This window comes from Ranitomeya variabilis, chromosome 6 (genome assembly GCF_051348905.1).
Source record: "Ranitomeya variabilis isolate aRanVar5 chromosome 6, aRanVar5.hap1, whole genome shotgun sequence".
Lineage (NCBI taxonomy): Eukaryota > Metazoa > Chordata > Amphibia > Anura > Dendrobatidae > Ranitomeya > Ranitomeya variabilis.
This window is the reverse complement of record NC_135237.1, coordinates 319793200-319806399: the sequence shown is the minus strand read 5'-3', so window position 1 is coordinate 319806399 and position 13200 is coordinate 319793200. Positions and strand designations below refer to the sequence as shown.

The following is a 13200-nucleotide window of genomic DNA, read 5'->3' as shown; positions in this document are numbered from 1 at the left end:
TGAAAATTAAGAAACATTAAAATTTTTCACCAAATATCTGATAATTCATAAATATTTGAAAACTTTATTAACCTGAATTTACCAATAATACATTGTATTTTATATGTCATGGAAAAATATTCTCAGTTATGTAGAAGCAGTTATTAGCAAATAAAATAACACATCTCAGAATTGTAAAATGGGGCTTGGTCATTAAGGGGTTAATAACCTCATTGATAAAATGCTGAAGCGTATAAGTGCGTGTATTTCTATGCATGGTGCTCATACGCGATATTGAATAAATCGACATGTTTAGAAAATTTCATTTCCATTTTTTCATCGTTAGCATATCATTAAAATGTCTATCAATCATGTGGTATCCATCATTTCACTATTTCTCCTTCTTGGTGTTGCAATTTCAATGTTGAGGAGTGTAGAAAGTTTGAAATGGGTAATTAGTGGGGGGGGTTTTGTGCTTACTTTTGTTTTTTTATTTAACGGAGACCTTGCATCAGTTTCACCAGTTAAACTGATCACACGATGGGGTAGTGGCTGCTAAACTGAATAATAGGGAGATTTGATGGTGCAGCATGAGAGAAGTCTTGGAGACAGGAGTGGAAGATTCGGATTATACAGGATGGTAATCTTAGGTTGTAGATACAGAGAGGGTGAGTAGGATGGTAGACAAAGATGAGAGAGGAGATGTAGGGCACGCAAGGACTGTGGAGAACTTTGTGGGTTAGAGTGGTAAGTATAAATGGTATTATGTAGTGGATGGGCAACTAGTGCAATGACTGGTACAGGAGTGGTGGCATCAGTGTAGCAATTGTGCAGAAATATGGTCCTGGTTGCTGAATTCAAGATAGGTTGGAGAAGGGAGAGTTCAGTAAAAGGTTGGCCGATTAGTAGAGTTGCAGCAGTTAAGAGGAGAATGCATCAAAGAAACAGTAAAAGTTTTTTGCAGAACCAAAGGTGAGAAAAGGTCAAATTCTAGAGATGTTTTTGAGGTGCAGGTGACATGAGCGAGCAATCGAATATTGGAAATGAATGAAAGATCTGAATTAGAAATAACCCCAAGACAGCAAGTTTGCTTCTGGGAAGTTATAGTAGAACCACAGAAATTGCCTTTTCAGTTTTAGGTAGGTTAATGGAGGAGACAATCACCAGGAGTTCAGTTTTTGACAGATTCAGCTTTCAATAAAGGGAAGACATAATGTTAGAGACAGCGGACAGACAATCCCTGGCATTTTATAGTAGGATGATGTCAGGAGAAGAAGAGTTTAATTGGGTGTCATTAGCATAGAGATGGTATTAAAAAACAAATCTGCTGGTGATTTATCTAGAATGGGCAGTACACAGAGAAAGGAGGAGGGGACCTAGAACTGAACCCTGAGGAACCTTGATTGAAAGGGGAAGAGGAAGGGAAGAACAGTCTGCAACTGACACACGGAAAGAGCAGTCAGAGAGATCGGAGCAGACTCAGGAGAGAATCGATAGCGCATTGCATAATGATGAGGAGCTGGTGGTCTACAGTGTCAAATGCTGCAGAGAGATCGAGGAGAATCAGCAGGGTGTAGTGACCAATAGATTTTGCTTTTAGTAGATTATTAGAAACTTCATAACGGCAGTTTCTGTAAAGTATAAAGTGTGGAAGCCAAATTGTAAAGGGTCAAGATGGAGTTATGGCAAAGACAGGGGATTAGATGAGAGTGGACAGAGCATTCCAGGGGTTTAGAGATAAAGGGGAGATTAGAGACAGGTCTGTAGTTGGCAACAAAGTTCTGGTCGAGGGATGCTTTTGTTTAATAAAGCGTTTATGAAGGCGTGATTGAAGAAGGAGGGAAAGATTGTGTAACAAAGAGAGAGGTTAAATATTTTAATTTGGTGGGTGGCAACAGATGGGGAGAGGGACTGAGGAAGATGAAAGGGAATAGGGTCTCTGTTGCATGTAGCAGGATGAGAAGAAGCGACAAGCCTGGTAACATCTTATTCTGTATCTGGTTCAAAGACGGAAAGTGAACTTGGTGAAGTGCAGGAGGGAAGGGGAGTCATGATATTGGGGGATTGGGAGACAATTTCTTGTCTCATATGATCAATTTTTTCTTTGAAATAATTGGCCAAATTGTCAGTACTGAGGTTGGTGATTGAGGCCTGCACTTTAGGACTAAGGAGGGAGTGAAAAATGTGAAATAGTCATTTAGGATTGGTGGTTAGTGAGATGATAAGGGTGTTAAAGTAGGCTTGTTTGGAGAGGTGAATGGCAGAGTTATATGTTTTAAGCATAAACTTAGAATAAATGAAATCTTGGGCAAAAATACATTTTCTCCACAAACTTTCGGCATACCTGGAGCACTGTTGGAGAAAGGGAGAAAATGTGCTTGCAGTGTGTGCCACTGTTGCCACTATCTGTGCCAAGTGGTTCTGGGTGTAGGGAGTGCAGCTTTATTAAGCGCACTTTCCAGTGTTTTATTGTGATGTTTCAAAGCTGAATTGGGACATAAGAGGGAGGAGATTGGGGCCAAGGATGAATGCACATTCTTTATAAGTTGCTGGGTATTGATAGCATGTAAATTTTGGTAAGTGTGGTAAATATGGGTTTCCAGAGCGGGGCTACAGGTCTTGACAGAGAAGGAGAGAAGGTTCTGGTCAGAAAGTGGGAGAGGGACAAGCTGGTAAGATTATGCACTGGGCAGAGCTGGAAGAAGACAAGGTCCCATGTATTCCCGTCCTCATGTGTAGGAGAGTTAGGCTTCTGTCACATTTCCGTCTTCTGGGGGCTGTCGCAATCCGTGGTTATGGCAAAAAAATGGATCCTGCAAATGTGCCCTCAGGATCCGTTTTTTTTGCCATTGACTTGAACTAACGACGGATTGCGACGGATGGACACACGTCGCATCTGTCGCGTGTCGTGTTTTTGCGGTCCGTCGAGACGAAAAAACGTTCAATGTAACATTTTTTCGTCCGTCGAATCCGCCAGTTCCGACCGCGCATGCGCAGCCAGAACTCCGCCCCCTCCCCCCCGGAACTCACAATGGGCAGCGGATGCGTCGTAAGACTGCATCTGCTGCCCACATTGTGCACAACGTCCGTCGGTACATCGGGCCGACTGTTTGTGACCCCCTGTTTGTGACTGTTTGTGGCCCCGTACCGACGGGAATGTGAAAGAAGCCTTAGTAACCATTCCTAGAACCACTTCTTTAAGGAGGACCTGTCACCTGGCCAAAAAAGGACAGTTTGGGCTCTTATTTCTTTCCCGCTGCTCCCGAGTGTTCCATGTTTTGTTTTTATGAATCCACCATACAGGTCCAGAGATTTGGTTATTATGGCCGTTCCAAGGAGGCCGGGCTCACAGGGTAATAACAGGTCAAATACACGCCCACAAAGAATCCAATGAGTCACACCCCCTTCTAAAAATCATTAAAAAAGCAATAAATAAAAAGTGTCATATCTCTGGAACTGTCAGATTCCTAAAAAAAAAAACCAAACATGGGAGAAGCAGGAATCTGATAAGAGCACAAACTGCCCGTATGCGACCTGGTGAGCGGTGTCAGCCGCTATGGAATCGGAAATAATCGGTGCTGCCAGCAGTTTCTGCGGGAAGACTGCAGAGAACACACTGCCCACTAGAGGGCAGTCATCGCCATCATGCGCATAAGAATACAGAAGGAAATCAAATCCAGTCCGCCCAGCACTAGCTTGTCCCTCACACTGCACACAATTCAGCGGGCGAGCTGCGTCCCGCCTCCGGCTAGCCTCTGGGAGTCAACATGACTGCAGGAAGCACAACGTAGGGAGACTGAATGACACACGGCGGCAGACAGTGCAGCCTGCAGCGGATACCGAGCCGAGGCTAGTGCGGCGGCTGCAGCCTGTGTGTGCGGGGATCACACGAGTGCACGGGGAGCGGGCTGCGCTGGTGGCCTCCACAGAGATGCTGCCGCCGCCGCTGCCGCTGTGACATTCACTGATGCGCTCAGCTGCCCCTCAGGAGGTGAGTGCTGGACGGAGCCCGCAGGTCCCTGGAACTTCTTACATGGAGGCAAATGAACGGGGAAGTCCGACATCATCACCGCCTTATTTGGGGAAGCCAGTGAGTAGGTTACATAATTCATGGCTGTGTGCGGAGTGTCAGGACTGCTGTGCTGTCTAGGTAGGGAAGCGTGTGTGTGTGTGTGTGTGTGTGTGTGTGTGTGTGTGTGTGTGTGTGTGTGTGTGTGTGTGTGTGTGTGTGTGTGTTATATACATGTATATCTGTACAATGTTGGGGGGTGCGTTATATGTATCTGTATGTCTGTTGTGTGCGTGTATTATGTATGTAAGTGTGTATGTGCAATGTTGTGTGTATTATGTATGTGCAATGTTGTGTGTGTGTGTGTGTGTAATGTATGTATGTGCAATGCTTGTGTGTGTATTATGTATGTATGTGCAATGTTGTGTGTATTATGTACAGTATGTATGTGCAATGTGTTTGTATATATTATGTATGTATGTGCAATGTTTTGTGTGTATTATGAATGTGCATTGTGTGTATGTATATATTATGTATGTGCAATGTTCTGTGTGTGTATTATGTACAGTATGTATGTGCAATGTGTATGTATATATTATGTATGTGCAATGTTTTGTGTATTATGAATGTGCATTGTGTATGTATATATCATGTATGTGCAATGTTTTGTGTGTGTATTATACATGTGCATTATGTGTATGTTTATATTATGTATGTATGTGCAATGTGTGTCTGTATGTATATAAGATGTATATGTGCAGTGTGTGTGTGTGTGTATGTGCAATGTTGTGTGTGTATGTATAATGTATATATGCACAATGCTGGTGTGTTTATGTATATATTATGTATGCATGTGCAATGTTGCGTTTGTGTATATATATCATGTATGTGCAAAGTTGAGTGTGCATTGTGTCTCTGTACATTGTGAATGTATGTACAATGTTGTGTGGGTGTGTATATTACATATAATGTACATTCGATTGTGTGTATGCATATGTAGAGATATGTATATATGTATGTGTGTATATATATATATATATATATATATATATATATATATATATATATATATATATATATATATATATATATATATATATATATATATATAAATTTTACACATACACATATTATAGCCTTTATTTTATAGTGTATTGGGCTGGGGCAGCAGTAAGTTGCCACTTGATGTAATTATTTTTGGAAATGTTCCAACAGGAGCAATAATCCTATAAATTTTAAGTGCCATTTCTGGACTAGGCAAAGTAATTTTTTGGAAAACTATATTTGTATAGCAAATAACCGTTGCATTCCATATTACTTATCCATTAGTCTCCTGGCCGGCATGCAGTGGGCCACTTAGTTGGTATACAAGGCTTTATTTCTCTGCTACTCATACCTCTATAATTTGTATCTCTTCACATTCTCTCCTCTTTTTATTCTTACTTGTAAAGTTTTGCATTGCACACGGGAAACCCACATGTGTTTGTGTTGCAGCGTGAAGAAGGGAATGTCCCTTGAAATCTGATAATGAAAACACCTATAGGAGGGAAATTACAGTAAATGTACAGAACTCCACTGAAAGAAGAGGAGGGGGATCCACAGCTTGAAGAATGAGAGAGCATCTCAGAGACCCAGCGCTCACAACTAAAGTATAACGCTTGCCGACGGTTTCTGAGACCTGGGTAGGGTTAGATTTATTATATTTTTATATTTTATATTTCTTTTTGGCCACTGTTTTCATCATTGGGTGATATGGCTCATCATAGGAGAGGAGGCTATGACCATCGGGACATTGTGGTGAAATACATCCATTATAAGCTGTCACAGAGGGGCTATGAATGGGAAGAAGGAAGACAGGTATCTTCTGGTCACCCAGCTGCTTCTGCTGCTAACAATAATCTTACTGATGATGGAGAGGTGTCTGCCGTACCTGGTGGTCCAGCTGGACAACCTCTTGCTTCAGATTTGCCTGCTGCTTCCTCTTCAGATATTGAATCTCCAAGTAATTCTCCATTACCACTTCTCGACAATGCACCTGCTGCTCCCAGAAGCTGTACATCTGCTGCGTCCCCCATCCCTTCACCACAGGCAGACCTGGATGTTGCCCAGAGAGAAGGAGATGTTGAAGAAGATGCTGTTCAACCACTAGATGAAGATAATGCTGAAGATGGTCCATTACAACCTGTTCCCCCGGCATTATTCCAGACACTGAGTCGAGCGGGAGATGAGTTCTCCAATTTGTACCAGCAAGACTTCAGACATATCTCAGGGCTCCTCCACCTAACCCCATCCACAGTCCGTCTTCGTTTTGCCGCAGTGGTGGAGGAGCTATTTCATGATGGGGTTAATTGGGGCAGAATTGTGGCTTTCTTTGAGTTTGGAGGAGTCATGTGTGTAGAGAGTGTGAATCGTGAGATGTCTCCTTTGGTGGATTCCATAGCTGGATGGATGACGGAGTACCTGAATAGACATCTACAGAACTGGATCCAAGAGCAGGGAGGATGGGTATGTTAGCCATTTTGTCTGTCTCATGCGGCATGTCCTCTTGGTGTTTTTACTGTTTGTTTTGCCTGAGTAAAATATTTTGCTTAATGTAAATAGGATTTGAAAAGCGTAGATTTTAAGTCTGATTGTACGTCATGTAACTGAGGAAATAAAGCATGGAAAGTTTGTGGTCCACATCCGCGCTGCCAGCTTGTGAAGAAACGTCAGACGCCAGAAGTATTATAAAATAATGTTTTGGTTTTTTTTCTACGCTTTTCAAAGTGTAATCCACTTCGTCAGGTAATTTAAAAAAAAATGTTTTTTTATGGTCAGAGTGGATATTGACCACAAACTTTCCATGTTTTATGTGGTCTTCTGGTGAAATCACCTGTGGATCTGCAGCAGCTTATCAACCCTGGATCAGGTCCGCATATAACGATACAATTTCTGATATTTATCTACCAGATAAGACCCTATCCTTACCCTATTTTTTTCTTCTCTGCTTTTTTTGCATGCAATTGAGGAGTTAGCATCGATGATAATACAAGAGTTTTCTCCTTGTGTGGTCCAAGTCCTGAGTAATGCAGTGATCATAAAAGCGTGTACAGAAGAGCGCAGCGCCGCTCAGCAGGCAGAGGCGATCAGAGCAGTGAGTGAAGTCTGGAGTATCTTTTCTCCTAACTCTATGATGTGGGGTTCTTCTATATCCACTCCTTTTAGAAACTTATGAATAAATTGACAACTGGGTGTTACCAGTTAGGGATGGGTCCCTATACAGTTTTACACAGTCCCAGCGGTAATGACCCACTGTGTAGGGACACGCCAAATCCGTCTGTCAGTTTATTCATACATTCCTAGGAGGAAAAATAAAGGAATGACACAGAATTCTGGTTCAATTTGTGCCATAAATTTTTTTCATGAATTGCACTATGTTTGTTGTAAAGAGATGTGGCTTACTGGAAAGGGGCATAGTATAAAATGTGACACCTTGTACTATTTTTTTTTGCAAAATCTATGGCACAAAGTAAGCCAACCTTAAACTTAGACTAGACTGTCTAAAGTTGTGCCACATTTATCAAACAGTGCAAACTACTATGATAAATCTGGTGAATTTTAAGTTTTAGACCGTATAGTAATTATGTCCCAAAGTTCTGTGAAAAGATACTCCAGAATTGGTTGTTATGGGGAATACAGGTATTTTCTATAAAACAAATTATAGTAGTTATGACTAGGGTTGAGCGACCTTTACATTTATAGGATCGGGTCGGGTTTCACGAAACGCGACTTTTTCAAAAGTCGGGTCGAGTGAAATCGGCCGATCCTATAAAAAAGTCGGGGTCGGCCGAAACTCGAAACCCAATGCAGTGCATTGGGTTTCCAATGGTTCCCAGGGTCTGAAGGAGCGGAAACTCTCCTTCAGGCCCTGGGATCCATATTTAAGTGTAAAATAAAGAATTAAAATAAAAAATATCGCCATACTTACCATCTGATGTGCCCTGGTACTAAGCGGGAACCTTCCTTCCTTAGAATCGGCCTTCCGGGACCTAGCGGTGACGTCGCGGCTTGTGATTGGTCGCGCGGCCGCCCATGTGACCGCTCGCGCGACCAATCACAAGCCGCGACGTCACCGTGACGTCACCGTGACGTCACCGAAGGTCCTGGAAGGGCTGATTCTTAGGAAGGAAGGCTGCCGGAAAGAAGCCGAGGGTGAGTATATTCCTATTAGGTATATACTCACCCTCGGACGCGCCCTGCTTCTTTCCGGCAGCCTTCCTTCCTAAGAATCAGCCCTTCCAGGACCTTCGGTGACGTCGCGGCTTGTGATTGGTCGCGTGAGCGGTCACATGGGCGGCCGCGCGACCAATCACAAGCCGCGACGTCCCCGCGACGTCACCGCTAGGTCCTGGAAGGCTGATTCTAAGGAAGGAAGGTTCCCGCTTAGTACCAGGGCGCATCAGATGGTAAGTATGGCGATATTTTTTATTTTAATTCTTTATTTTACACTTAAATCTGAATTCCGATACCAATTCCCGATATCTTAAACATATCGGGAATCGGTATCGGAATTCCGATTCCAGATTCAGAAGATCGCCGACTTCATGGCCGACCCTACACAGGGGTCGGGTCGGGTTTCATGAAACCCGACTTTGCCAAAAGTCGGTGGCTTCTGAAAATTGCCGACCCGTTTCGCTCAACCCTAGTTATGACACTTAGACCCAGATCAAAAGGGCATACAAAAATCATCTGTTCTTCAGAAAGAATTGTCAATTTTTTTTCATCAGTTATTTGAAATTCATGTTGGTTTTTAACATCCTTATATCTGTTTAAAACACCAACACTTGATTTATTTATTTTTTTAATATGGACTATTGGTTTGCATGTGAAAATGTTCTACTGTACTCTCCGTTTGATTTGCACAGGTGTATGTGGTCCATTTGGCCCCAGATGGCAGACAGTCAACTTGTCTGAATGAGTCCGTACTGTTTTTTAAATGTTATACTAAATACCATCAAGTTCGTTTTTTTTATCCCTAACACCAGGGCTCTGTAGTCAATTTCCCGGTCTCCGACTCCCCAGCACTGGTCACTGCTGAGCATGGGTATAAAGTGCAGCACAGATTCATCTCAACTAAAAGCCCAGATCCTTAGATCAGGAACAGAACAGACATCTATAGGACATTTTATAACTTTCCCAAATTATTATGAAATTGTACTACTGTCCAATTTATAATACAGGGTGGTCCAAAAGTAGGTGGACACTATGTGTAATAGGGTTTTGAAGGGGGAGATTTATCAAACATGGTGTAAAGTGAAACTTTTCTGATTGTTTGCCCTTAGCAACCAATCAGATTCCACTTTTCATTCTTCACAGACTCTTTGGAAAATGAAAGGTGGAATCTGATTGGTTGCTAAGGGCAACTGAGTCAGTTTCACAGATCCAGTTTTCACAGATAAATCTCCCCCAAATCTGTTTTCTTTTCAGATAATTCAGATAACCCATAATGGCAAATAATTTTAAATAGAGATCAAAGAAAATGGATTTTAAAAGAGTATTGGAAATCTCAAAATGCTGAAAGAGTTAGAGCAAATTAGGTTGAAACATTTGGTACTCAAGCTCCAAAGAGACAAACCATTTACCGCATTCGTGACAAATTCGATGCCACTGCCTCAATCCTTAATGCTCCAAAAACTGGTTGACCCAAAGCAGCCTGTACAGAAAATAATAAACTTGTTGCTGAAACATTTGTTCAGAGTCCAAAAAAGTCCACCAGAAGAGTCTCTTTAGAATTGTGAATTTCACGAGCTTCTACCATGCGAATCCTGAAATCTATTGGGTGGAAAGCTTATCATCCACGTTTAATTCATGGTTTATTGGAGGATGATCCAGACAGGCCCGTTCACCAGACTTGACCCCAATGGATTTTTTCTTTTGGGGAGTAATCAAGGACAAAGTTTATAGTCGAAAACCTAAAAGTGTCAGTGATTTGAAAAAGTACATAAGAGATGCATTTCAAGAAATTAACACCCAAAGAGACTTGTGCAAAAATGTTTGTCGAAGCGTAAGAGGCAGACTTCAAAGCTGCACAAATTGTGATGGAAAACAGTTTGAGCACTTGTGTTGATAACATTTAAGGGCTTTTGTATTATTGTTCAGAATAAAATTTAATTGTCAATGTTATGCTTGTGTTAGTAAATATAAGTTTATATATAAATCAAAATAAATGTTATTTTCTGTCCACCTACTTTTGGACCACCCTGTATATTGTCCGATTCGGTCCATTTGATACCGACTCCACCAAAATGGACACCGACTTCGACTCCACAGGCCTGCCTAAAACTCTATTTGGTTTGTGAATTTGACTATACTGGTTTTTGCAGATTATTGATCCAACAATAAATATGAATTTTAATGCTCACTATCACCACTTTTATCAGTAACATAATTGTGTCAATTTACAAAAAAAAATGGGATTCAAATTACCCCAAATAATCAAAGCATAATACATATAGGCTAAGTGTGACATACTACAAACAGTGGCCCTACCATCTATATTCAAAATGTTGTGTAAAAAAAAATTGAAACTCATGAAGAAATTTGGCATACTTGGCAACTTGTTGTCAAAACACTCCCTCTCTGACCGCCCACTTTACAGAAAATACTGTTTTAAGGGAACCTGTTGCCAGGTTTTTGCCACCTAATCTGGGAGCAGCATAATGTAGAGACAAAGACACTAATTCCAGCGATGGGTCACTTACTGGTGTATTTGCTGTAGTTTTGATAAAATAAGTTTTATCAGCCAGGGATTATTACTAGATGACTAGTAAACCTGCTGCCATGTAGTCCCCCATATTAATGAGCTCTGTATAACCCCGCCCTCACGACTGACTAGCAGCTTTCTGTGTGCACTGTGCAATCGGCGGTGTGGGCAGGGTTATAGAAAGCACCGCTATACAGAGCTCAGCATTCAGAGAACTGGTGGATCTGCAAAAAGCAGCCCGGTAAGTGACACATCACTGGAATCGCAATTTGTACTCCTACATTATGTTGCTTCCCGATTGGGAGGTAGCAAAACCTAGTGACGAATCCACTTTTAACATTTCGCTAATGTATATTACGCCGCCTTTTTTTGTGCTTATAATTTGATGGGTTTGTTCCATAGTCCTAGAGTTGGAAAATTATGGGACATCGTAGACATTTACTGATAATATGAGTGAAGAAATAGTCTTACAAGATAATAAGATGCCAGAAAACGCTACCAATACTAAGTCGTCCTTGCTGTTATGATTTATTAGAGGGCGCCTCCTAGATTTGGCAGGAGGAGTTTGTTTTGTTGCGTAAAAATCCTTTTTTTTTTGTAATGGGCTTAGATCACTCTGTGTATGACTGAAAGAATAGAGATATTTACTCGCTTTTGTCTCGTTTTTGATGTTCTTTGCCTGTGTTATATTTGCGCCTTATTCTTTTAAATTACGTTTATTTCAATCTATTTTATGTGTTTGCCTGTTTTGTTTTTGTTGCTTTTTCAATGTTCGCCATTTTGGTCAGGGTTTGAGGTGTGTAGATATTTTCGACTTATTCATCAATTGTGTCTTTTTAAAAAGTCTCAAAATATATGCGACAATGTACTCTCCTGGAGTGATTTTATGCATGCTTTGTATTTTTGTGCAAATTTTGCATAGTTTTAGCACAAAATGCGACTACAAAGTTGCAAAAAAAGTTAAAGACAATAATAAAGTGCATTTTTTTTCTGTTTAGTGTAAAATTCTTTACATGTGCCATTTTGAGGAATTTGGTGCTCAAAAAAAAGAAAAAGAAAAAGATCAATGATTACCAAAGAAAACCTATTGCATTGGGCTTTAAGTGTTCCATTTGTTAGATTATTATATGCACTGATCTTATATCTGATGAAGCTCATCTGTTAGATGGCAGCTGACTCTCACAATATTCGCTTACCGCTTGTGTTTCGGAAGGAAGTCACAACACCTTACATATTTGTCTCCTGAGATTTTTAGCACTAGTAATATTTATATAAAAGTTATGTGTTAACCATTTTATAAAAGTTTGCAATAAGGTAAATTTCAGGCTTGGGGGACCATTTTTAGCAGATGCTTTATTTTTTCCGGTTGCTGCATACACATGTTTTTGGTGCTGGGCAATTAAAGCATTAGATTATTAAATATACCGGCACTAAACACAACATTCATACCTTAATGGTTCCACGAGAGCCTGGCAGCACGTTGCTTCACGGATATAGCTGCAACACCTTAGGCATGCGGTGTCGTGTAGAATTCAAACGAAGAAGTGAAGAGGTGTCACTGTCATCCAGTAAGAAATCTTATTTACTGTAGTTCATTATGATTAAAAATGTGGATGCGGGGTAGTCGGTTCTATGGTAGACGACGGCCGTTTTGCGTAATCCTTATTCTTCAGCGGGTCCAAGTGAAGCCTAAGGAGTACGCAAAACGGCCGTCGTCCACCATAGAACCAACTCCCCCGCATCTACTTTTTAATCTTAATGAATTAAATAAGTATTAGTTTTTACCACATAACCGAGTGCCGCCTCTTCACTTCTTCATTTGGATTCTTCACAACAAAGCATTTAGGTTGGTCCTTCAACTTCTCTACTTGGCTCACAAATTCCACAAGTTCTTTTTGTCCATCTTTGAACTTCATCTCAACAGTGACAATAGAGAAATTGAAAATCTTTTTATGGTAAAGCAATACTTTGATAAGGGGACAATTAGGCACGTGCCACACACTAACTTTATCATAAAAGTAATTTAGAAAAATCTACTCTATAATTTTCACTGCAGTTTTGAGGACCCGCAGCTTTTGGATTACCTGTTCTTTCCTAGCCATTCTGCTGTGAAAGATATCTCCAGGAACACGCGTTAGTTCTAGGTAGTCACTGTCTACGGTCAACACTTACTAAAATCTGAGATCCCTTAAACGGGTCTTTTCAAGTTGTCTCTTGGGCAGAAAGATGAGATTAGCAGACCTGCGGGTTGGTGATTTATAGCTGCATCGCTTCAGTGATGACAGGATGGATGGGAGTGAGATGAGCAGCTTACTGCTGTTTCAGTGGGCCGCAGAGCTTACTGGGATGTTAAGAGTTAACCTTTCTCTTGTAATGTAACTACTGTGCACTTTGGGTCAGGGTTTGGAGGCCAAGCTCCATGGAAACTAGCTGTACACTATAAAAGATAAAAACTCATTGCTGAATGAAT

General features: G+C 41.1%; 1 protein-coding gene across 2 annotated transcripts in view; it reads left to right on the top strand.

Annotated features, from left to right (window-relative positions):
* The first annotated feature begins 3357 nt into the window (after nt 1-3357).
* The window catches only part of BCL2 (BCL2 apoptosis regulator), a 233255-nt gene continuing 223412 nt past the window's right edge, over nt 3358-13200 (top strand). Inside the window, exons 1-2 of one of the 2 annotated variants that reach the window (XM_077269753.1) lie at nt 3358-4069; nt 5483-6493. In XM_077269753.1, the coding sequence (XP_077125868.1) occupies nt 5741-6493 (753 nt within the window). In that variant the 5' untranslated portion in view covers nt 3358-4069; nt 5483-5740. The remainder of the gene's footprint in view (nt 4070-5482; nt 6494-13200) is intronic. The other variant, XM_077269752.1, reaches the window with a different exon arrangement.